Source organism: Nerophis ophidion, linkage group LG01 (genome assembly GCF_033978795.1).
Source record: "Nerophis ophidion isolate RoL-2023_Sa linkage group LG01, RoL_Noph_v1.0, whole genome shotgun sequence".
NCBI lineage: Eukaryota > Metazoa > Chordata > Actinopteri > Syngnathiformes > Syngnathidae > Nerophis > Nerophis ophidion.
In genome coordinates, this window is record NC_084611.1 from 48383011 (window position 1) to 48410954 (window position 27944).

Sequence of the window (27944 nt, forward strand, 5' to 3'; positions counted from 1 at the left end):
TATGCGCCGAGTTGGTAGGTCTATCTGTTTGCTAATAGTAGCTACTAGCCGTACCCATGTATTTTCAATGGGCGGTTAGCATCGGGTTTTTCTAACTTATATCTGTCAGTAGACACGTTATGGAAAGTAAAAACTACAATATAATACAAAGTAGTGTGTTGTTCTAACTTATACCTGAGCAGCCCAGACGTCCCTCTCCTCAGCCACTTCCATATATACTCGGTCCCGTCCATCGCTGCTTGCAGCTTTAATTTTCCATATATTTGCTGAACCAAACTATATGTCGCAGATGTAGATGTTGTGAAATAACTTATTTACACGGAAATATTCTGTCAATGTTTATTGGCATACCTTAATTGTTTCCAAATGAAGCAATTTAGTATTTGTTAGTCTACAAAATAACGTGATTTTTTTCCATTTGATGGAAGATTACCATATTTTCCAGATTGAAAAGCGCACCCGTACATAAACTCGTCTAAAACATTTGTGCTATGTTTGTGCTGCGAAAATTGTTGTTTGTGCCGTCATGCTTTAGAAGTCAATGTTGTTTTAATCAACATGTCATTAGTTTTAACTAGACCCCCCGATAAAGAGGATGGCAGACTAAAAGTGGGGTGGAGAGGAGTAAAAGTCAATAGGAAGAAGAGAAGCACATGAATGTGACAGGAGGACTTACATAACACCCTGGAGATGGAGGGAGGAGATGGAGGAAGAGTAACGAGGAGGAGGAGGATGAAAGAGGTAGCATCATGAGCAGCTGCACGGGGGGTGATGAAGAAGAGGAGGGATTCAAACAATCAAACATGAGGAGGAGGGATGGGTCAGATAAAAAAAATGCAATTGAAAGATCTCCCCTTCCTTTTAGCGAGCTTTACACTTTTCATTTGTTTTGTGGGGCGGGGGATTAGCGCAGGATTAAGAGGACCATTCCCTCAGATGGCGACGTCTGCTCGCTCCTGCGTGGCGGGAAATGAATACGCCGCTTGTGCGCAGGATGGCTGCAACCAAACAGTTTGAATTTTTTTTAGTGGGAAGTCAATCTGTTGTTGCATCGTCTGGACGTGTCAGTCGGCCATCATGTTTGATGTTTGTCGGAGTGCTGCTGCTGTGGCCGACTAACTGACTGACTGACTGACTACATTTCAGTTACTCATCATGTATAGTTTGTTGACCAAGGTATCAATTTGTTTTCCAATGATCCCATATTTTTGGACTATACAGCGCACCGCTATATAAGCCACGCCCACCAAACTATAGAAGAAATATATACCTTCCCCATATATTAGCCACACCGGACTATAAGTGGCAGATATATATTTTGTGAAATTAGTTATTTAAACAGAAATATTTAGTAAATGTTTATTTACCTACCTTTATTGTTTCCAAATGAAACAATGTAGTATCTGTTAGTCTACAAAACAACAGGTCCCCCCCCCATTTGGTGGAAGATTACCATATTTTACAGTCTACAAAACATACTGGTAAATAAGCCGCACCCACAAAATTTTAGAAATAAATTTACCCCCGTATATTAGCCACACTGGACTAGAAATCGCAGACATATAGGTTGTGAAATTAGTTATTTACATAAAAAATATTCCGTAAATGTTCATTTAAATACCTTAATTGTTTTCCAATGAAGCAATGTAGTATCTGTTAGTCTACAAAACAACATGTCTCCCCCCATTTGTGGAAAAGATTACCATATTATACAGTCTACAAATCATACTGGTATATTAGCCGAACCCACAAAATTTTAGAAGGAAATGTCCCCCCATATATTAGCTGCACCGGACTATAAGTGTCAGATATATAGTCAGATATATATGTTGTGAAATTAGTTATTTACACAGAAATATTCTGTAAATGTTAATTTACATACCTTAATTGTTTCCAAGTGAAGCATCGTAGTGTCTGTTAGTCTACAAAATAACATGTTTTTCCCCTCCATTTGGTGTAAAATTACCATATTTTACAGTATACAAAACATACTGGTATATAAACCGCACCCACACAATTTTAGAAGGAAATGTTCCTCCACATATTAGCCACAACGAACTATAAGTCGCAGATATATATGTTGTGAAATTAGTTATTTACAAAGGAATATTCTGTAAATGTTTATTTACATACCTTGATTGTTTCCAAATGAAGCAATGTAGTATCTATTAGTCTACAAAATAACATGTTTTTTTTTCCATTTGGTGGAAGATTACCGTATTTTCCAAACTGAAAAGCGCACCAGCATATAAGCCGCACCCACTAAATTTTAGAAGAAATAAATATTTTTACATTTATTAGCTGCACTTAACTATAAGTCGCAGATGTATCTACGATGTGTAAGGAATTATTTACACAGAATTATTTAGTAAATGTGTATTTACATACCTTAATTGTTTCCAAATGAAGCAATGTAGTATCTGTTAGTCTACAAAACAACAGATATATACGTTGCAAAAGGAACTATTTACACAGAAATATTTGGTAAATATGTATTTACATACCCTAAAATATTGCCAAATTAAGTAATGTAGTATCTTTTAGTCAAAAAAATAACATATTTTTACCCCATTTGGTGGAAAATTACCGTATTTTACAGTCTACAAAACATACTGGTATACAAGCCGCACCCACAAAATTTAAGAAGGAAATTTAGCCACCATATATTAGCCACACTGTACTATAAATCGCAGGTATGTAGATTTTGAAATGAATTATTTACACAGAAATATTCTATAAATGTTAATTTTTATACCTTAATTCTTTCCAAATGAAGCAATATTCCGTAAATGTTAATTTACATACCCTAATTTTTTCCCAATGATGCAATGTAGTATCTGTTAGTCTACAAAATAACATGTTCCCCCCCCCATTTATTGGAAGATTACCGTATTTTTAAGAGTACAAAGCACACTGGTATATAAACTGCACCCAAATTATTTTAGAAGGAGTTTTGACCCAGGTGTTCCAGACCCTCTCCTCCTTGGTTGTGGTCTCCATCCGTCCCCTCTTTGTGTCGGCCATTCTCCCGCATTGTGGGCGGAGCCAGTGGGCCTCCTTCCTTTGAGCGGCAAAAAGCAATTGCTCTCCTTTGTCCAGGCGGTCCACGTAAGCCCTTAAGTAGGGATTTTCTGCCTTGGCGGGAACGCCATTAGGCGCGCGGCCGCCTCCGCCATGCCGTGACTGACGTGCAGAATCTGTTTGATGTTGGTGATGTCACAATCCCGCCGAGGCGCTGGTTATGATATTGTTGGCGGCCCTGGATTCAGGCGGCTTTAGTGCTCATGTCACAAGTAAGTCTTCATAAATCCTTTATGGCACACAAGTATTAAGCTCCTTTTGTGGAACGTCAACACCAGTGTGCAAGACAACACCACTAAGATGCTAACACACAGGACAAGACCACTAAGATGCTAACACATATGCCAACACAAGTCATGTGAACACTTCCTTGTGTCACGTGACACCTCATCTTCTAGCCTATATATATATATATATATATATATATATATATATATATATATATATATATATATATATATATATACATATACATATACATATATACATACATACATACATTATATATATATATATATATATATATATATATATATATATATATGTATACACATATATATGTATATATATATATATATACACACATATACGTACATATATCTACACATATATATAATAGATACATATAAACATAGATATACAAATATACATATACACACATATGTGTGTATATATATATATATATATATATTGCGTGTGTGTAAATATACACACATACAGTATACATATATACATATATACACACACGTATACACATTTATAGACGTACAGTATATATTTATATATATATATATATATATATATATACACATACATACATACATTTTCTACCGCTTGTCCCTCTTTGGGATTGATGGATGGATATATATACACATTCCTGTGTATGTATATTATATATATATATATATATATATATATACTTATGTCTCCTTGCTTTGATTTCACTTATGCAAATCCCGTCCATCCATTTACTACCGCTTGTCACTTGGTACAAGCAGCAATGTAGGATCAAACAAGTCCTGACTCCTCACAAATGATTTGGTCTTTGGAATTTGAAAAGGATTTCCAGTCCCTGGGCCTCTCACTCTCACACACTTTGCACATGTGCAGCAGAGCAGTGATAGCAGCCGAGCTGCAGCCGCACAAGTACAATCCTCCATTAGTGCACTTGGAAATATGCATCCGTGTACTGCGTATTTAAGACTTACATAGTATTACCTTCATCACAGTACTGTGTGCCCCGACATACTATATACTCATAGACACTACATTTGATGAAATGAGTGTTTATATGATTTGATTCTATCTATTATTAAAATTGTATGGAAGGAGATTATATTTGGATAAAGAACATATCTGTCCATCACAACTAACACATGCACACACACACACACACACATACACTTGTCTGACTTCCTCTGGTGTCTTCCCCCCACGCAGCCCCCCCGCGGTTCACCCGGACCCCGGAGGACCAGACCGGAGTCCAGGGCGGTGTGGCGTCCTTCGTGTGCCAGGCCGCCGGCGAGCCGCAGCCCAAGATTGTGTGGAACAAGAAAGGCAAAAAAGTCAGCAACCAGAGATTTGAGGTGCGCTCATCACTCATGAAATCCATCCATCCATCCATCCACCCATCCATTTTCATGAAATATCAATTTTTGAAGAAAACAAAAAAGATTTTTAGGACAAAAAGAATCTTTTAGTCCAACTTTGTCTCATCGTGTTGTTGTTTATCAAAGACGTAACTCTGTATGGTCTCACAAGGAAAATTGGCACGCCACATGATTTAAAGTGGCCCACCACCTTATTTTATGCATTCCTGACGCATTAATTTATGTGGCCCGCCGCGTAGTCTTATGTGATATGCCGCATTATTAAAGTGGTCGGCAGCATCATTTAACCTGAGCCGCTACATTATTTTTGGTGATATGTCACTATATTTTTGTGTGGCCCGCCACGTAATTGCTCCTGGCCTGCCACATCGTGTTGTGTGGCCCACCTCATTGTTTTCAAGGCCCACATCATCATTTTACGTGGCTTGCCTCATCATTTAAATGGCCTGCCTAGTAATTTAAGTGGCCTGCCTCATCATTTCAGTGCCCTGCCACATTATGTTATGTGGCCTGCCTCATCATTTTAGTGCCCTGCCACTTTATTTTATGTGGCCTGTCAAATTATTTTTATGTGGCCTGCCATATTTTTCAAGTGGCCTTGCCTTATCCTTTTAGTTGTCCTGCCACATTATTTTATGTGGCCTGCCACTAATTACAAGTGGCCTGCCACTTTATTTCATGTGGCCCGCCTCATCATTTCAACGGCCTGCCTCATTATTTTAGTGCCCTGCCACATTATTTCATGTGGCCCGCCTCATCATTTCAAATGGCCTGCCTCATCATTTCAACGGCTTGCCTCATCATTTTACGTGGCCTGCCACGTTATTTCAAGTGACCTGCCTCATGATTTTGACTGGCCTGCCACATCGTTTCAAGTGGCCCACCATGTCCATCATTTACATGTCCTGCTAAAAAAAAGGCTGGAAATATCGAAGCCCTTTCAGACAAAAAGTACTCTTCTGTCAGAAAAGTCCTCGCAGGTCCTCACAAGTCCTCACAGGTCCTGAAAGGTCCTCACAGGTCCCGACAGGTCCTCAGAGGTCCTCACATGTCCTCACAGGTCCTGACAGGTCTTCGCAGGTCCTGACAGGTCTTCACAAGGCCTCACAGGTCCTCACATGTCCTCACAGGTCCTGAAAAGTCCTCATAGGTCCTGACAGAACTTCACAACGGCTCACAGGTCGTCCCATGTCCTCACATGTCCTCACAGGTCCTGACAGGTCCTGGCAGGTCCTCACAGGTCCTCACAAGACCTCACATGTCCTGAAAGGTCCTCACAGGTCCTGACAGGTCCTCACATGTCCTCACAGGTCCGGACAGGTCTGGACAGGCCCTCACATGTCCTGACAGGTCCCTACTGGGGAACTTTACATTTATTGGATTTCAGGCAGCTGAAGCCTTCTTAGAATTCCAAATCCTTATCTGTTGCCAGCGTGTATTAATCATATTCCAGGGAGGTTAATCCCAACCTTCCACTGCACCAAAAGTTGTTCCACATCCCAGAACATGCAAATGACATTTTCTTTACTCCTGGTAAACATTTGGTTTTCATGACTAATTCAACTGTCTTCCACGTCCCTGACCTTCAGTGCACCGTGGAAACGTCTATCAGAGCAGCGTATTTTCAATAGTTGCCCTGCATGCTCACCTTCCATGGGAACAAAAGACTGTGAAAAGTTAGGCTTCTAAATAAAAGCAGGGTGACATACCCATACTCAATTCAAACTCTTACTACGTCAACACCAAGCCATTAATATCTTTTAAGACAATTGTGCTAGTATCAGTATTCTTAAAAAAAATAAAAAATACCGGTTTTCCCCAAATTCTCAAATTTCCAGGAAATTTCCCTTAAAATTAATGGACATACTCCCAGTTCAACAATGCCCTAAATTTGCTAAATGTTGCGCCATTTTTAAACCCGATTCCGACCTTTAAAGGGGAACATTATCACAATTTCAAAAGGGTTAAAAACAATAAAAATCAGTTCCCAGTGGCTTGTTGTATTTTTGGAAGTTTTTTTCAAATGTTACCGGTCCCGGAATATCCCTAAATAAAGCTTTAAAGTGCCTTATTTTCGCTATCTTCGGAACCACTATCCATTTCCCTGTGACGTCATGCAGTGCTGCCAAAACAAACAACATGGCGGTTACCACAGCAAGATATAGCAACATTAGCTCGGATTCAGACTCTGATTTCAGCGGCTTAAGCGATTCAACAGATTAGGCATGTATTGAAACAGATGGTCGGAGTATGGAGACGGATAGCGAAAACGAAATTGAAGAAGAAATTGAAGCTATTGAGCGAATAGCTATTGACGCTATTCGGCCATAGCGTGGGTGTACCTAATTAAGTGCCCCATAGCATGGCTGCCTTATTAGCATCGCCGGTAAAATGTGCGGACCAAACGATCAGGACTTTCGCATCTTGTCACACTGGAGCAACTAAAATCCGTCGATCGGTAAGTGTTTGTCTCGCATTAAATGTGGGTATCTAGTTTTAAATGTACATACAGCTAGCGTAAATAGCATGTTAGCATCGATTAGCATAGCATGTTAGCATCGATTAGCTGGCAGTCATGCCGTGACCAAATATGTCTGATTAGCACATAAGTCAACAACATCAACAAAACTCACCTTTGTGATTTCGTTGACTTAATCGTTGCAAATGCATCTGCAGGTTATCCATACATCTCTGTGCCATGTCTGTCTTAGCATCGCCGGTCAAATGTGAAGACACTTTGGCACATTCAATGGGGGTCTGGCGGCAGATTTCTTGCCAGTGGTGCAACTTGAATCCCTCCATGTTAGTGTTGTTACACCCTCCGACAACACACCGACGAGGCATGATGTCTCCAAGGTTCCAAAAAATAGTCAAAAAAACGGAAAATAACAGAGCTGAGACCCGGTGTTTGTAATGTGAAAATGAATATGGCGGGTGTGTTACCTCGGTGACGTCACGTTCTGACGTCATCGCTAAAAGACCGATAAACAGAAAGGCGTTTAATTCGCCAAAATTCACCCATTTAGAGTTCGGAAATCGGTTAAAAAAAATACATGATATTTTTCCTGCAACATAAAGGTATGTATTGACGCTTGCATAGGTTTGGTGATAATGTTCCCCTTTAAACCATCCACACCCACACTACTCTTCGGAAAGTTTTTCCCTTTCCCCAAATTTTGGGTTTTCCTGGAATTTTCTTCCTTTTGACAATGAATGGTCATTACACAATCGAATGCACATCCCACATTTCTTATCTGACTGGAAGCCTTCCAACATCCACACACTCCACCCACCTTGGACCATCTAATGGCCATTTCCAGGATTTAATCAATTCTCCTGGAATTTCCCGGTTTTCCAAATCTCTATTTTCACCTCTTCCTGGAATATTTTCACAGTCCACATATTTTAACCGTTTTTGACCAGTCCTCTCACCTGGGAGCACAAATGTGAGTTTTATTTTCGGACAATTTATTTTATTTTTTTCCAAAATTCCAAGAATTCTGAAAAAGGATTTTAAACGTCCCTCTTGATGGCAATGTGCGACCACTACTAGTTCTTTCTTAGACTCAATAGTGTTTCTCACCTTGTTTATCAAAGTGCAGACTCATGTTGTCACCAGGAATGCAGGACTTAGTTGGCTGCTGCGGTCACAGTTTTAGCGCACAACACGTCACACTGTTGTGACTCCACATCCTTAAACGCTGAGGTATGTTCTCACCAGTTCTGGCAAAGTGCCAAGTTGCCTTCCTTCCATTTTCATCATCAAAGCGGTGGAACTAATCCTCAGAGCAAATTTGAGCGTGCCAGGTCCATTCTTTTATCGCACGCACACCTGAATCAGAGTTGGCTTGCTACAAAACTCTGGAAGATAGCTGGTAATCCTCATATTACCCTTGCTTGTTTGGCGAGACTGGGGTCCGGCAACTTGGGGGCCAATTTTGATTGTAGGCTAATATAGACACTTACATCATGTGTTGTCTTCATTATAACACTTAGATAGATAGATAGATAGATAGATAGATAGATAGTACTTAATGGATTCCTTCAGGAGAGTTCCTTCAGGAAAATTAAAATTCCAGCAGCAGTGTCCAGAGTTGAGATGAATTTAAATAAAAGTAAAAAGTAAATAATGGGGGTTTAAATGGAAACAAAATAGAGAAATATTACAATAAGAATAAAAACTAAAAAGCAACAATGGGAATAAAAATATAACAGTAAAATAAGAATATAACAAGACAAAGTAGGCAGTAGTGACCATGTTATGAAAACGTATCGCACTGTTATTGTTTTGCATCCCCCGTCATCCTAATAACCCCCGCCCCCCGCCCCAGAGAGGAGTTGTACAGTCTAATGGCGTGTGGGACAAAGGAGTTTTTGAGTCTATTAGTCCTGCACTTGGGATGAAGCAGTCTAGCACTGAACAGGCTCCTCTGGCTACTGATAACGCTATGCAGAGGGTGACTGGCATCATCCAGGATGCTCACTAGTTTGTCCACAGTCCTCTTCTCTGCCACCGTCACCAGTGAGTCCAGTTTCATTCCGATTGTAGAACCGGCCCGCCTGATCAGTTTCTCCAGTCTGGAGCTGTCCTTCTTGGATGTACTGCCCCCCAGCACACCACCATGTTGAACAGAACACTGGCAACCACAGACTGGTAGTACATCCACAGGAGTTTTCTACAAATGTTGAAGGAGCGCAGTCTCCTGAGGAAGTACAGCCTGCTCTGTCCTTTCTTGTACTGGTGGTCCGTGTTAACAGTCCAGTCCAGCTTATTGTCCACCCAAACCCCGAGGTACTTGAATGAGTCCACGGTCTGCACCTCAACTCCCTCGATCACAATAGGTTGTGACCGTGGACTCGACCTCCCAAAGTCAATGACCAGCTCCTTGGTCTTTGATGGATTGAGCTGCAAGAGGTTCGTGTGGCACCAGACAACAAAGTCCCTCACCAGATTCCGAAACTCCTCCTCCTTATACAAGACTTTCAAAGTCATTTTGATAGTAGGCTAATATAGCTAATATAGAAAATTACATCATGTGCTGTCTTCATTATAACACTTATATAAGACTGTTAAAGTCATTTTGATAGTAGACTAATATAAACACTTACATCATGTGTTATCTTCATTATAACACTTATACAAGACTTTTAAAGTAATTTTGATAGTAGGCTAATAAAGACACTTATCATGTGTTGTCTTTATTATACCACTTATATAAGACTTTTAAAGTCATTTTGATAGTAGGCCTGTATAGACACTTACATCATGTGTTGTCTTCAATATCACACTTATATAGGACTTTTAAAGTCATTTTGATAGTAGGCTAATATAGACACTTACATCATGTGTTAACTTCATGACAACACATATATAAGACTTTTAAATTCATTTTGATAGTAGGCTAATATGGACACTTATCATGTGTTGTCTTCATTATAACACTTATATAAGACTTTTAAAGTCATTTTGATAGTAGGCCTGTATAGACACTTACATCATGTGTTGTCTTCATTATAACACTTATATAAGACTTTTAAAGTCATTTTGATTGTAGGCTAATATAGACACTTACATCATGTGTTGCCTTCATTATAACACTTATATAAGACTTTTAAAGTCATTTTGATAGTAGGCTAATATAGCTAATATAGACACTTACATCATGTGTTGTCTTCATTATAACACTTAATTACGACTTTTAAAGTCATTTTGATAGTAGGCTAATAAAGCTAATATAAACACTTACATCATGTGTTGTCTTCATTACAACACTTATATAAGACTTTTAAAGTCATTTTGATAGTAGGCTACTATAATGACCAAAACCAAGACCGTGTCTGTGAACCTCGAACTGGGGTGTGTAGAAACCGAGGGTACCACTACATTGTGAACTGTATAAACGTTGTCGTCTTGTTCCCCCCCAAAACAGGTCATAGAGTTTGACGACGGGTCCGGCTCGGTCCTGAGGATCCAGCCCCTGCGGACCCCGAGGGACGAGGCCATTTACGAATGCCACGCCTCCAACTCGGCCGGGGAGCTCACCGCCTCCACCAGACTCAGTGTGCTCAGAGGTCAGTGTCTGCACGTTGGCCTTCAACCCATGCATGTGTCCTAACCTTTGGGACGGCCATTCAAAAACCTTCATTCTAGCCCGATTTAGCTATTCCTTTACCACTTTTGAGGTGTGTTTGGGGTCATTGTCCTGTTGGAACACTCAACCGCGTCCAAGACCCAACCTCCGGGCTAATGATTTTAGCTTGTCCTGAAAAATTTGGAGGTAATCCTCCTTTTTCATTGTCCCATTTACTCTTTGTAAAGCACCAGTTCCATTGGCAGCAAAACAGGCCAAGAGCATAATACTACCACCACCATGCTGGACGTTTTGCCTGGTGTTCCTGGGATTAAAGAAGTCATCTTTTCTCCTCCGAACGTATTGGTGGGTATTGTGGCCAAACAGCTTCATTTTGGTTTCATCTGACCACAGAACTTTCCTCCAGAAGGTCATCTCTTCGTCCACGTGATGTCAAAATCTGCTTGCACAATCTAATGAGATTCAGTGAAACTTCTACATTCCAAACAAATACCTCTAACCCAGGGGTCACCAACGCGATGCCCGCAGGCACCAGGTAGCCCGTAAGAACCAGATGAGTCGCCCGCCGGCCTGTTCTAAAAATAGCAGAAATAGCAGCACTTACCAGTGAGCTGCCTCTATTTTTTAAATTGTATTTATTTACTAGCAAGCTGGTCTCGCTTTGCTCGACATTTTTAATTCTAAGAGAGACAAAACTCAAATAGAATTTGAAAATCCAAGAAAATATTTTAAAGACTTGGTCTTCACTTGTTTAAATAAATTGTTGTTGTTTTTTACTTTGCTTCTTATAACTTTCAGAAAGACAATTTTAGAGAAAAAATACACAACCTAAAAAATTATTTTAGGATTTTTAAACACATATACCTTTTTACCTTTTAAATTCCTTCCTCTTCTTTCCTGACAATTTAAATCAATGTTCAAGTAAATGTATTTTTTATTGTAAAGAATAATAAATACATTTTAATTTGATTCTTCATGTTAGCTTCTGTTTTTTCGACGAAGAATATTTGTGAAATATTTCTTCAAACTTATTATGATTAAAATTCAAAAAAATTATTCTGACAAATCTAGAAAATCTGGGGAATCAAATTTCAATTTTTATTTCAAAGTGTTTTGAATCTTTTTTTAAATGTTTGTTCTGGAAAATCTAGAAGAAACAATGATTTGTCTTTGTTAGAAATATAGCTTGGTCCAATTTGTTATAGATTCTAACAAAGTGCAGATTGGGTTTTAACCTATTTAAAATATGTCATCAAAATTCTAAAATTAATCTTAATCAGGAAAAATTACTAATGATGTTCCATAAATTATTTTTTAATTTTTTCAAAACGATTCGAATTTGCTGGTTTTTCTCTTCCTTTTTTCGTTTGAATTTTAAAGAGTCGAAATTGAAGATAAACTATGTTTCAAAATTTTATTTTCATTTTTTTCATGTTTTCTACTCTTTTAAGCCGTTCAATTAAGTGTTTTTTTCATCATTCTTTCTCTACAAAAAACGTTTCGTAAAAGCAAAAAAAATGTACAACGGAATGACAGACAGAAATACCCATTTTTTTATATATATCTATTTATTTATTAAAGGTAAATTGAGCAAATTGTCTGTTTCTGACAATTCATTTAAGTGTGTATCCAAATGGTAGCCCTTCGCATTTATCAGTACCCAAGAAGAAGCTCTTGGATTCAAAAAGGTTAGTGACCCCTGGTTTAACCTGGTTCAAAGAAGGCGTGCTCAGTCCCTAATCGCCCAGCCTTTCCGTCAGACAACGGCGTGTACTTCCAAGCACCTACTTAGTGGATGGCGAAGAAGTGTTACTGCTGACGAAGCTGCGAGGGCCGGAAAGGAGACTCTCTTTGGAAGTCAATAAGGCCTGCACGCTCTTGTTAGTGTTGGAGTCCATTAATGGCGACGGTGCCGGGAGTCCATTAGGGGAACATCACGCTCGCCACCGTCTTATCAAGTGAGGCCGCTGGAGTGTGGATAATCACGGCGGCCATTGTTTCTATTCTGGTTACGATTACATCGTCTTTTTTCCGCCGCTCTCTCTCTCTGTCTCGCTCGGTCGCTCGCCCCACGCGCTCTTAGGTCTACCTCACAACAACTTCTAAATTATTCACGTCGTATGGCTCTTTGCATCCTCTCTGCTCTTCATCTCCATCATATAGTGTGTGTGTGTGTGTGTGTGTGTGTGTGCGTGTGTGTGTGTGTGCGTGTGTGTGTGTGTGTGTCTGTGTGTGTGTGTGTGTGTGTGTGTGTGTGTGTGTGTGTGTGTGTGTGTGTGTGTGTGTGTGTGTGTGTGTGTGTGCGTGTGTGTGTGTGTGCGTGTGTGTGTGTGTGTGTGTGTGTGTGTGTGTGTGTGTGTGTGTGTGTGTGTGTGTGTGTGTGTGTGTTCAGTGGTGCATACACTTGGCCTGCTGTGTCGCTGCCGCATGGAGGTTTGCTCTTGCGTGTCTCCCTTGACAGAAGTCCTCTTCATACAAAGCGTGAAGGCTCACGTGTTCATGGCGGACTCCAATAGTGGTCTTCACCCTGCCATTAGACCTGAACCTGAACCAGGTCGCCCCGCCATCCTCCTTTCCTCAGCTTGAGAATATAGAGCCGAGGGTTGGACGGTATACCGGTACTAGTATATTATCGTGGTACTAATGATTAAAAAAACGATAGTGTACTCTGTTTGAAAAGCACCGTCACTTTTTACCAAAAAAAGACCATTTCTAGGAAATGGATATCCCAGGAGAGTCCAATTTTGAAGCAAGGGATGGAAACCTCTGAAAGCTTAGTGGCCACATGCGTGGACAACACCTTTTACCTCTTATTTGCAAAATTGTGTACACTACTGAATTGGGGTCCTATTAAAAGCATGTAAAAAAAAAAAAGCTTGGGCCTTAAGAAGTTAATTATAAATAGGAGAAATTTGCTTCATACTACATATATATATATATATATATATATATATATATATATGCAGTAGGACAAAAAAATATTTAGTCAGCCACCGATTGTGCAAGTTCTCCCACTTAAAATGATGACAGAGGTCTGTAATTTTCATCATAGGTACACTTCAACTGTGAGAGACAGAATGTGAAAAAAAATCCAGGAATTCACTTTGTAGGAATTTTAAAGAATTTATTTGTAAATTATGGTGAAAAAAATGTATTTGGTCACTTTAAACAATCAACCAATCAATCAATGTTTACTTATATAGCCCTAAATCATTGGAAACAAGGAAGATCTCTTTCTGTCCTCCACTTGTTACCTGTATTAATGGAACCTGTTTGAACTCGTTATCTTTATAAAAGACACCTGTCCACAGCCTCAAACAGTCAGACTCCAAACTCCACTATGGCCAAGACCAAAGAGCTGTCGAAGGACACCAGGAAAATAATTGTAGACCTGCACCAGACTGGTAAAAGTGAATCTACAATAGGCAAGCAGCTTGGTGTGAAAAAATCAATTGTGGGAGCAATTATCAGAAAATGGAAGACATACAAGACCACTGATAATCTCCCCCGATCTGGGGCTCCACGCAAGATCTCATCCCGTGGGGTCAAAATGATCATGAGAACGGTGAGCAAAAATCCCAGAACACCACGGGCGCACCTGGTGAATGACATGCAGTGAGCTGGGACCAAAGTAACAAAGGTTACCATCAGTAACACACTATGCCGACAGGGAATCAAATCCTGCAGTGCCATACATGTCCCCCTGCTAATCCAGTGCATGTCCAGGCCCGTCTGAAGTTTGCCAGAGAGCACATGGATGATACAGCACAGGATTGGGCGAATGTCATGTGGTCAGATGAAACCAAAATAAAACTTTTTGGTATAAACTCAACTCGTCGTGTTTGGAGGAAGAAGAATACTGAGTTGCATCCCAAGAACACCACACCTACTGTGAAGCATGAAGGTGGACACATCATGCTTTGGGGCTGTTTTTCTGCTAAGGGGACAGGACGACTGATCCGTGTTAAGGAAAGAATGAATGGGGCCATGTATCCTGAGGTTTTGAGCCAAAACCTCCTTCCATCAGTGATAGCTTTGAAGATGAAACGTGGCTGAGACTTCCAGCATGACAATGATCCCAAACACACCAGCCGGGCAACGAAGGAGTGGCTCCGTAAGAAGCATTTGAAAGTCCTGGAGTGGCCTAGCCAGTCTCCAGACCTCAACCCCATAGAAAATCTGTGGAAGGAGTTGAAAGTCTGTGTTGCTCGGCGACAGCCCCAAAACATCACTGCTCTCGAGAAGATCTGCATAGAGGAATGAGCCAAAATACCAGCTACTGTGTGTGCAAACCTGGTAAAGACCTATAGTAATCGCTTGGCCTCTGTTATTGCCACCAAAGGTTATATTACAAAGTATTGAGTTGATTTTTTGTTATTGACCAAATACTTATTTTCCAACATAAAATACAAATAAATTATTTAAAATTCCTACAATGTGAATTCCTGGATTTTTTACCTATGATTGAAATTACAGACCTCTATCATCATTTTAAGTGGGAGAACTTGCACAATCGGTGGCTGACTAAATACTTTGTTGCCCCATTGTATATATATATATATATATATATATATATATATATATATATATATATATATATATATATATATATATATATATATATATATATATATATATATATATATATATATTAGGGAGTAATCATTTCATGAATGCATATATATGTATATATATACATATATTTTTATATATAGTATATATATACATATATATATATATATATATATATATATATATATATATATATATATATATACATATAGGGGGGTAACCATCCCCCCACGAAAAAAAATAAACAGCAGAAAAACAAAGTAGTATTTGCAAATACATCAATTAAATAAAGAAAAAGAAATAATAAAACATTATTAATAATAATAGTCAGAAATAATATATATATATATATATATATATATATACATATACTCCCCAATATATATATATATATATATATATATATATATATATATATATATATATATATATATATATATATATATATATATATATATAATATAGGGAGTAATCTTTTTTTAGCAGTACAATCACTAATTTGGAAAAATTCAAGTCAGGCTTATAGGGCGTGACATAAAAAAAATATTACTCCGTATATATATATATATATATATATATATATATATATATATATATATATATATATATATATATATATATATATATATATATATATATATATATATATATACATATATATATATATATATATATATATATATATATATACTGTATATATACTGTATATATATATATATACATATTTATATATATGTTTATATAATATATACATGTATATGTATATATACATATATATATATATATATATATATATATATATATATATATATATTATTTCTGACTATTATTATTAATAATGTTTTATTATTTATTTTTCTTTATTTAATTGATGTATTTGCAAATACTACTTTGTTTTTCTGCTGTTTATTTTTTTTCGTGGGGGGATGGTTGGGGTATAAACAAAAAATATTTAGACATTTAGGGCAGGCAACAGATGGGTGATGTGTGTGAATAGGATGAAGTGAATGGGAATGTCTGATGCTGGATCTCAATAAAAATGAAATGGATAAAAAAAGAAAAAAACAACAAAACACAGTCACGTGGTGACATTGCTGGTTTTACGAGCAGTGGAGCGTGTTCGGCAGCGCGCGCGCGCAGAGTACTTACAAGCAGACAGAAAAGGCAGAATGGGACCGCAGAAACATTTCATTATTGTCTTTATTTTCTCATCAAATATTGTGATGCATGCAACATACATTTATTGTGGTCAAAGAACAATGTACTTTTAGTCTTTTAGTAGTAAGTAAACAAACAAAGACTCCTAATTAGTCTGCAGTAACATATTGTGTCATTTATACACCTATTGTTTTCTACACATTATGAGGGACAAACTGTAAAACCGGGGACGGCGTGGCACAGTTGGGAGAGTGGCTGTGCAACTAACAAACGAGGGTTCCTGGTTCAATCCCCACCTTCTTCCATCCGAGTGACGTCAGTTGTGTCCTTGGGCAAGACACTTCACCCTTGCTCCTGATGGGTCCTGGTGAGCGCTGTGCATGGCAGCTCCCGCCATCAGTGTGTGAATGTGAGTGTGAAAGGGCGAATGTGGAAATACTGTCAAAGCGCTTTGAGTTCTTTAAAAAGGTAGAAAAGCGCTATACAAGTATAATCCATTATTAATCTACTTGTTCATTTACTGTTAATATCTGCTTATTTTCTGTTTTAACATGTTCGTTTATATTTACATCTAACACAATTTCCCAACTCATATGGAAACGGGGTTTGTACAATATTGCCGCTTCTTTAATTCGAATTCTAATCCTGCTCCACTTAGGAGCCAGTTGTTGGTGAGCATGAATAAAAGCCCACCCGGGAGGTGCTAATCGCTCCTGATGGACAAAATGTCACACACACACACACACACACACATACACAAGAGCAGAGATGTGTCAGTCACATGTCGTGCCTGACAGCGGGTCTGATAGAAGGGATGCGACGGTAAGGTCAGTCCGATCATTACTGAGAATAAGAAGCGGTGTCTTTGAGACGTGGCTCTGCAGTCATGGCTGTGATTGGCCAAAGGTTGAAATGATTATGAAGTTGCGGGCGATCGTAAGAGCCTCGTCCAGGCGGCTGCTGGATGATTCATTAGGCCGGTGTGTGTTGGGTCAAAATAGGAATGGTAACGGTCAAGCCTTTTTAAAACATTCATTGAAATATTTACAAATATTGCTGTACGAGACCTTGTTTTTGTCAAGGCGTGGACTATGGTGTGGTTTGTTTTCCCGTGGTGCAAAGCGATTGGAACGGACACGATGTGAAGGTAACAACGTTATTTAATTTTAACACTCAAAAGGTATTACAAAAACAAAGGGCATAAACCAGGGGTGGCCATATATAAGTGGAATGAGGTGAAATCTAACTAGAAAAAGTTTTTTTATTTTGTCTATCTTTATTTTATTTATTTTATATCTTTATCTAACTGTATATCCCTGTAATATTTGTCTGATCTTGAATGGGATTGTGCTGGAAAATTTTAATTTCCCCTCAGAGATTAATAAAATATTTCTGATTCTGATTTTTTTCTTTTTTGCAATTGCTCAAAAAACAAAAATCAATGTTATAATGAATTATTGACCTTAACAAGGCTTCAATTATTTCAAATATTTCACTTTAAAATGTTTTATGTGGAAAATATTGCATACATTGTGTGGTTGCCATATAAGAACATCAACGTTTACTTTGACAGAAGAGCATAAAACAGACAAAATGATAGTTCAAACCTAAAATCAACAGATATATCTGAAGTTGATCTCGTAACTTAAGAGTTGAAAGTTAAAAAAAAACTAATAAAAATCTATCACTCAATGAGTGGGGCAGCTTTTGGATCCCAACTACCGTATTTCCTTGAATTGCCGCAGGGCACATAGTATGCGCCTGCCTTGAATTACTGCCGGGTCAAACTCGCTTCGCAAAATAATTAGCGCATGCTTAGTATTACCGCCTGGTCAAACTCGTGACATCACGAGTGACACTTCCCCTGTCATCATTTTCAAAATGGAGGAGGCTGATTTCAATACCGGTAATTTGAAATCGCATAAAGGGAAGAATATTAAGAGCTATTCAGTAGGATTCAATGTCCAAGCTTACATCACATTTAAATTTTTACTGCAAACCTTTGGTAAGTGCCGTAGTAAGAAGAGGTTTTAAAATAATTAGTGCATGCTTACGTTTACCACATGACTTTGATAAGCGCAAGAGTGAGAAGAGGTTTTAAATTAATTTGCGCCCCGGTGCAATTCAAGGAAATACGGTATATTAAATGGTATTTTATTTATCTTTTCACTGTGATTACTCAAAAATAATGATGAATTACAATCAATGGTGTCTTGCATTATAGATCTTTTTAAGGCTCTAATTACTTCACATCAAACATTGCTTTCTGAATGTTTGGGGCAATGGGGGAAATACTGAATATTTCAGTTTTATTATAAAAAACGAAGTTGTCTTTGACAGAAAAGGCATAAAAACTTTTTTTATTTTTTTACTTAATATCAACCTGAAGTTGATACACTGTAGAGATTTACTGTAAGCGTTAAATAAAAAACATTTAAAAAATGACAATTTAACTTGTTTTTAACATTTTAATAACTGAAACCTTTATAGTCCTTGGGAGCCCTAAAGGTAAACAACAACAAAAATCCATATATTTTGTTATGGTTTGAAAAATGAAAAATATCAAAATGGCCCCCACATGCATAAACAAAAGGCGCTCACGAAGGAGGTACAAAAACTTGGCTCTGAAAACAAAAACTTGCACTAAGGCAAAACTATGAACAAAAAAAACGAAAACACTGACTGTGACTGAGAGCATGGATCATCGGCATGGATAACATGGGTGTGTAGGAAGTGTGACAGAGGGTGATGTCGCCAGGCTGACTGCCTGGCAACTACAGGCTTAAATAGTGCAGTGATGACAGGTGCGTCAGTCCAGACAAATCAGGTGCATGAGTCGTGAACACATAACAGGTGAAAAGTGATGGGTTGGCATGGTGACAAAACAAACAAGAGTGCCCAATGAATCCAAAACAAAACAGAACGTAAACACAAAACATGGCAGGTTTTTTGTAAATGTATATAAAGTACTAGTATAATGGAAAAATAAGTTGTCTTAATGTGCTGAATGTGTTTCATTTCGTCCTTTAAACCACCGGTCCCCAACCAGTGGTCCCCAACCAGCGGTCCGGGGACCGGTACCGGTCCGTGAAGCATTTGCTGCCGGGCCGGAGAGATACATTAAATACTTCATAAAGGACTTGCATTTTCTCCGACTTAACTTTGGCCTGTTCCACTAGACCGGGGCTGTCAAACTTGTTTTCATTGAGGGCCACACCGCAGTCATGGCTGCCAATAGAGGGCCACTAGTAACAGTAAATAATTCATGAAATAAATTAAATATTTGAAAAAAAAATGTGCGTAAAGAGTAAAAAAAAATTGGTGGATTGGACCACTGTTTTTTTTACAGAAAAAAACTGTCAGTACTGTAACATCCATGGTGTATTTTATAATTATTATTTTTACAACATATTACTGTAAATAGAAAAACAGTACCGCTGTTTCATTTTATTTCGGCAACTCAGCTGCCAATTTTTTACCATAATAAAATGTGGTACCATGAAATCAACAGCGGATAAAAAAATAAATAAAAAATAAAAACTGACAGTTCAGTCGACAGAATTTTACTGTAAAAAACAAACATTGGTCGTTTTTTGTTTTTTTTCTCCCACCTTACAGCAATATACTGTAAAATAAAATCCCTAAATTTTACAGTAAAATTTATTGGTCATTTTTATAGTGTACAGTTTGATGGATCTGCGATGAGGTGGCGACTTGTCCAGGGTGTATACCCGCCTTCCACCCGATTGTAGCTGAGATAGGCGCCAGCGCCCCCCGCGACCCCAAAGGGGATAAGCGGTAGAAAATGGATGGATGGATGGAATTTGATGGATAACGTGTTTCAAAACCATAAGTTAAGCAGATATTTAAGAATGGATTTGAAATTTTGACCAACAAAGTTAGATAACATAATATTTGTTGCAATATTGTGCACACTTTTTTTTACCCTGTCAAGCTAGAAACAACCTCTAATACCTTTGGTAAGAAAGTAAAGAAAGTTGTCCTCTGCATTTGACCCATCACCCTTGATCACCCCCTGGAAGGTGAGAGGAGCAGTGAGCAGCAGCGGTGGCCGCGCCCGGAAATCATTTTTGGTGATTTAACCCCCAATTCCAAGCCTTTATGCTGAATGCCAAGCAGGGAGGTAATGGCTCCCGTTGTTATAGTCTTTGGTATGACTCGGCCGGGGTTTGAACTCACAACGTACCCATCTCAGGGCGGACACTCTAACCATTAGGCCACTGAGCAAACTAATTAGGAGTCTTTGTTTGTTTACTTACTACTAAAAGACAAGTCGTCTAGTATGTTCAACATTCTTAAGCACAGATAAACATTAGCAAATGTCAGCTAGCAATGGAGTCCACGCAGGAGAGGGGGGCAGAACAGAAAAGAGAGATGGCAGATCAACCGGTCTATAAAGGGGTCTATTTAAAGGAATGTACAAATCAGTTATATATATATATATATATATATACTGTATGTATATATATATATATATATATATGTATATATATGAATATATATATATAAATAAATAAAGTACTATCTAATCTAATATATATATATATATATATATATATATATATATATATACATATATATATATATAACAGGATCAAACTTTACAGAGAGACAGAACAGGACATTACAGGGAGACAGAACAGGATCAATCATTATAGGGAGACGGAACAGGATCAAACATTACAGGGAGACAGAAGATAATCAAACATTACCGGGAGACAGAACAGGATCAATCATTACAGGGAGACAGAAGAGGATGAAACATTACAGACACAGAACAGGATCAAACATTACAAGGAGACAGAACAGGATAAAACATTACAGAGAGACAGAACAGGACATTACAGGGAGACAGAACAGGATCAATCATTACAGGGAGACGGAACAGGATAAAACATTACAGGGAGACAGAAGATAATCAAACATTACCGGGAGACAGAACAGGATCAATCATTACAGGGAGACAGAAGAGGATGAAACATTACAGACACAGAACAGGATCAAACATTACAAGGAGACAGAACAGGATAAAACATTACAGACACAGAACAGGATCAAATATTACAAGAAGACAGAACAGGATAAAACATTACAGAGAGACAGAACAGGATCAAACATTACAGGGAGACAGAAGATAATCAAACATTACAGGGAGACAGAACAGGATCAACCATTACAGGGAGACAAAACAGAATCAAACATTACAGGGAGACAGAACAGGATCAACCATTACAGGGAGACAAAACAGAATCAAACATTACAGGGAGACAGAACAGGATCAAACATTACAGGGAGACAGAACAGGATTGCGGATGGGTCCGCCAACTTCCAGCGCTCCTTACAAAAATGGTGAGATGCAGGTAAACAACGGGGGTGATGCAATTTCCCTTTTTAGCGCCGGGTGTTGTTGTTCTGCTACACTGGAAAAACTGAAACCCGTGTCTAACAACAAAGCAGACCACGGTGGTATTTTTTGTCAGCGTAGTATGACGACCACGTTGGACTGCACCCATGTTTGTGCAAAGAAGTAGGAAAGCGCTCTGACCTTATAAAAATACAGACTACATTCCCGAGTCTGACTTGTCTTTGAAGCTCCTTCAATCCCGCTGGCATTAGCGCTAAAATGTCAAAGAGAGATTGGACAACATGAAATGTGAATGTTGTCCAAACGTGAGAGTCGGCAGCAAGTCGGACACGTTTCCAGTGAGGGTTGGACTCCGCCAAGACTGCCCTTTGTCACCCACTCTGTTCAGAACTTTAATGGACAGAATTTCTAGGCGCAGTCAAGGCGTTAAGGGGTTCCGGCTTGGTGGCTGCAGGATTAGGTCTCTGCTTTTTGCAGATGATGTGGTTTTGATGGCTTCATCTGGCCGGGATCTTCAGCTGTCACTGGATCGGTTAGCAGCCGAGTGTGAAGCGACTGGGATGAGAATCAGCTCCTTCAAGTCCGAGTCCATGGTTCTCGCCCGCGAAAGGGTGGAGTGCCATCTACGGGTTGGGGAGGAGATCTTGCCCCAAGTGGAGAAGTTCAACTACCTGGGAGTCTTGTTCACGAGTGGAGGGAGATTGGATGGTGAGATGGACAGGTGGATCGTCTTCAGTAATGTGGACACCGTATCGATCCGTTGTGGTGAAGAAGGACATGAGCCGGAAGGCAAAGCTCTCAATTTACCGGTCGATCTACGTTCCCATCCTCACCTATGGTCATGAGCTTTGGGTCATGACCGAAACGACAAGATTACAGGTACAAGCGGCCCAAATGAGTTTGGGTCTCTCCCTTAGAGATAGGGTGAGAAGCTCTGCCATACGGGAGGAGCTTCTGGCTCCTCCACATGGAGAGGAGCCAGATGAGGTGATTCAAGCATCTGGTCTGGATGCCACCTGAACACCTTCCTAGGGAGGTGTTTAGGGCACGTCCGACCGGTAGGAGGTTGCAGTGAAGACCTACGACAGGTTGGGAAGACTATGTCTCCCGGCTGGCCTGGGAACGCCTCGGGATCCCCCGGGAAGAGCTGGATGAAGTGACTGGGGAGAGGAAAGTCTGGGCTTCCCTGCTTAGGCTGCTGCCCCTGTAACCCAACCTTGGATAAGCGGAAGAAGATGGATGGATGAGAGACGGAGCTTTGTTTTATTGTGTCCGCCCACACGAGGTACATGGCAAAAAGGGTCTGCAGAAGTCTTCCCAGTCCGATGCTTTCCTCGCCGCCGCTGCCGCCTTCTTCCAGTCACAGACGACAAACCCAGCCGGCAAAGGTGTGCACATTTCACTCTGGACACGCTACAAAGCAGAGGCCGCCGTTTGGGTTGCAGTTCCCATGACTCTTTGTCCACGAGCTCTGAAAGGATCTGGCCGAGTGGAAAGAGTGGGAGTGGGTCCAGATGAAGCAGCGGGAGGCTCCGTCAACACGGCAGCGTTGGGTTACGCATCTGCTCTGAAAACACTCGGGTGTTGCTTTACACTCGTCCCAGTGAGGGATGACAAAAGTGTGCGTGTCCTCACTTTGCCTTTTTGGCGGACGTTTCTTTTCACACCATTAACTACGGTATGTACAGCCTCGGGGTTTTACCCACATCGATATCGATACCAGTGTTTCGTGGTACTTTGATGGGTACGATATGTCATTGGTGTGAATGAAGAGGTGAACAAACACGTTTTTATGAGCAGCAGATGTACACCAGCAACATCATGTCACATCTCACAGCCTTTCGTCGAGTCTGAAACAAGTCAACCAAGTGTCTTCTTCTTGTAAACACCACAACCATCCATGGCTGTGTTTCCATTCATTACAATGACTCTCAGCTGGGAATAGTACTTTGGTATGCAGAGCACATACTTTTTACAAATCCTGTGGTGCCTTCCTTTATGTCCAAATATGACCTGTGTGACAATTGTCTAATGCACGCCCTTTCTGTATGTCCAAATATGATGTGTGTGACACGTGTCTAATGCACACCTTTCCTTTTGATCCAAATATGACATATGTGACACATGTCAAATGAACACCCTTTATGTCCAAATATGACATGTCTAACGCACACCCTTCCTTTATGTCCAAATATGACAAATATGACACGTGTCAAATGCACACCCTTCCTTTATGTCCAAATATGACACGTGTCAAATGCACACCCTTCCTTTTTGTCCAAATATAACACGTGTCTAATGCACACCCTTCCTTTATGTCCAAGTATGACGTGTGTTACACGTGTCTAATGCACACCCTTCCTTGGTGTCCATATATGACAAATATGACATGTGTCAAATGCAGACCCTTCCTTTATGTCCAAATATGACAAATATGTCATGTTTCAAATGCACACCCTTCTTTTATGTCAAAATATGACGTGTGTGACATGTGTCTAATGCACACCCTTCTTTTATGTCCAAATATGACACATGTCTAATGCACACCCTTCCTTTATGTCTAAATATGACATCTGTGACACGTGTCTAGTGCACACCCTTCATTTATGTCCAAATATGACAAATATGACACGTGTCAAATGCACATCCTTCCTTTATGTCCAAATATGACATGTGTGACACGTGTCTAGTACACACCCTTCCTTTATGGCCAAATATGACGTGTGTTACATGTGTCTAATGCACACTCTTTCTTTGTGTCCATATATGACAAATATGACATGTGTCTAATGCACACCCTTCCTTTATGTCCAAATATGACAAATATGTCATGTTTCAAATGCACACCCTTCCTTTATGTCAAAATACGATGTGTGTGACATGTGTCTAATGCACACCCTTCCTTTATGTCCAGATATAATGTGTGTGACACGTGTCTAATGCACACCCTTCCTTTATGTCCAAATATGACGTGTGTGACACGGGTCTAATGCACACCCTTCCTTTAACAACGCCAGCTTGAGTACAGTACCATAGCAGGTACAGATATGCATGAAAACACTCCTATAGACGCCACGCATGAGACGGTTTAATAACTCTGAATTGTTTTAGTTATATTGTAAACTTTACAAATGTTGCTTGGAGTGATAAATGAAGTATCCTTACAAATAGAATGCTATGGACGGTTATACTTCCGGTTCAAGTCACGAAACAGGACGTACATTTCCAATCAACAGCAGCCACATTGAGCCAACTCATCCAAAAGATGACGCCGTTGCACCATCCATAACACACCGTTCCGGTGTCTTTGTCGGTGTCGGAAACTATTTTAAATACATCATGGCCTTTAAATGAAGAAAAATCCATAAATGATCCCCACCGTTTTATGAGCTGCAGAGTTCAAAGACTTAGAAACATGCCTCTAGTCCAAAATACGCGGTCGTTTGTCCTTTGGCATGTTTTCAAGTTGTCTGTGGAGTTGGATTAGTCGGGGTTTGCGTTGGTCCAGCCATGATGAGGTTGGTGTCCCGCTGGGTAATTTGCCTGATCTAGTCCTTGCATAAGTGGTAATTAGCCTGATCTAGTCCTTGCATAAGTGGCTAATGACTGACAGAGAGAAGAGAAATGCTGTGGAAATAAGCCGGACCATTAATGAGGTGGCCTGTACTATACTGCTTGCTGGATTTTGGAATTTCAAGTGTAAAAAACACCCGTTCATCATGCAGTGCTGCACTTTACTGAACAAAAACCACAACATTGTGTGACATGAAGAATGTTTTAGAAACATTTACTGTATTATCAACAACACACAACTACCGTGTTAGCTTTCATACCATATTATTATTTCTCTGCATTGCTGTTAGCATCCTTTATGTCCAAAAATGAGGTGTGTGACACGTGTCTAATAGACACCCTTCCTTTATGTCCAAATATGACAAATATGACACGTGTCTAATGCACACCCTTCCTTTATGTCCAAATATGTCGTGTGTGACACATGTCTAATGCACACCCTTCTTTTATGTCCAATTATGACATGTGTCTTATGCACACCCTTTCTTTATGTCCAAATATGACGTTTGTAACAAATGTCTAATGCACACCCTTCCTTTATGTCCAAATATGACAAATATGACACGTGTCTAATGCACACCCTTCCTTTATGTCTAAATATGACTCGTGTCTAATGCACACCCATCCATCCATCCATTTTCTACCGCTTATTCCCTTTCGGGGTCGCGGGGGGCGCTGGCGCCTATCTCAGCTACAATCGGGCGGAAGGCAGGGTACACCCTTCCTTTATATCCAAATATGACACGTGTCAAATGCACACCCTTCCTTTATGTCCAAATATGACATATGACGTGTGAGACACATGTCTAATGCACACCCTTCCTTTATGTCCAAATATGACAAATATGACATGTGTCAAATGCACACCCTTGCTTTATGTCCAAATATATCGTGTGTGACACGTGTCTAATGCACACCCTTCCATTATGTCCAAATATGACAAATATGACATGTGTCAAATGCACACCCTTCCTTTATGTCCAAATATAACGTGTGTGACACGTGTCTGATGCACACCCTTCCTTTATGTCCAAATATGACAAATATGACATGTGTCAAATGCACACCCTTCCTTTATGTCCAAATATAACGTGTGTGACACGTGTCTAATGCACACCCTTCCATTATGTCCAAATGTGATGTGTGTGACGGGTGTCTAAAGCACACCCTTACTTTATGTCCAAATATGAGGTGTGTGACTCATGTCTAATGCACACCCTTCCTTTATGTCCAAATATGAGGTGTGTGACTCGTATCTAATGCACACCTTTCCTTTATGTCCAAATATGACAAAAATGACAGGTGTCAAATGCACACCCTTCCTTTATGTCCAGATATGACAAATATGACACGTGTCTAATGCACACCCTTCCTTTATGTCCAAATATGACGTGTCTAATGCACACCCTTCCTTTATGTCCAAATATGACTCGTGTGTAATGCACACCCATCCATCCATCCATTTTCTACCGCTTATTCCCTTTCGGGGTCGCGGGGGGCGCTGGCGCCTATCTCAGCTACAATCGGGCGGAAGGCAGGGTACACCCTTCCTTTATATCCAAATATGACACGTGTCAAATGCACACCCTTCCTTTATGTCCAAATATGACATATGACGTGTGAGACACATGTCTAATGCACACCCTTCCTTTATGTCCAAATATGAGGTGTGTGACACGCGTCTAATGCACACCCTTCCTTTATGTCCAAATATGACAAATATGACATGTGTCAAATGCACACCCTTCCTTTATGTCCAAATATAACGTGTGTGACACGTGTCTAATGCACACCCTTCCATTATGTCCAAATGTGACGTGTGTGACGGGTGTCTAAAGCACACCCTTACTTTATGTCCAAATATGAGGTGTGTGACTCATGTCTAATGCACACCCTTCCTTTATGTCCAAATATGAGGTGTGTGACTCGTATCTAATGCACACCTTTCCTTTATGTCCAAATATGACAAAAATGACAGGTGTCAAATGCACACCCTTCCTTCATGTCCAGATATGACAAATATGACACGTGTCTAATGCACACCCTTCCTTTATGTCCAAATATGACGTGTCAAATGCACACCCTTCCTTTATGTCCAAATATGACACGAGTCTAATGCACACCCTTCCATTATGTCCAAATGTGACTTGTGTGACAGGTGTCCAAAGCACACCCTTCCTTTATGTCCAAATATGAGGTGTGTGACTTGTATCTAATGCACACCTTTCCTTTATGTCCAATATGACAAAAATGACAGGTGTCAAATGCACACCCTTCCTTTATGTCCAAATATGAGGTGTGTGACGGGCGTGTAATGCACACCCCTGCCGCCAGCCGCTGAAACCCGCCATGATGTGGTGGAGCAGCTGTTTCCCAGCCAAGCAGGCAGGTAGATGAAAAGAATGCATGATGACCGCCTGTCTTTGAAGTAGGTGTTTGCATAATGAAAGTGAAGAATCAGGATTGTTTTGC

The 27944-nt window shown here is 39.7% G+C and overlaps 1 protein-coding gene across 12 annotated transcripts in view; it reads left to right on the forward strand.

Annotated features, from left to right (window-relative positions):
* LOC133555900 (receptor-type tyrosine-protein phosphatase delta-like) overlaps window positions 1–27944 on the forward strand; it is a 453427-nt gene that overhangs the window by 302284 nt on the left and 123199 nt on the right. For all 12 annotated transcript variants that reach the window (XM_061905366.1, XM_061905382.1, XM_061905397.1 and 9 more), the window contains exons 7-8: window positions 4522–4667; window positions 10622–10763. In XM_061905366.1, coding sequence (XP_061761350.1) covers window positions 4522–4667; window positions 10622–10763 — 288 coding nt within the window. The remainder of the gene's footprint in view (window positions 1–4521; window positions 4668–10621; window positions 10764–27944) is intronic.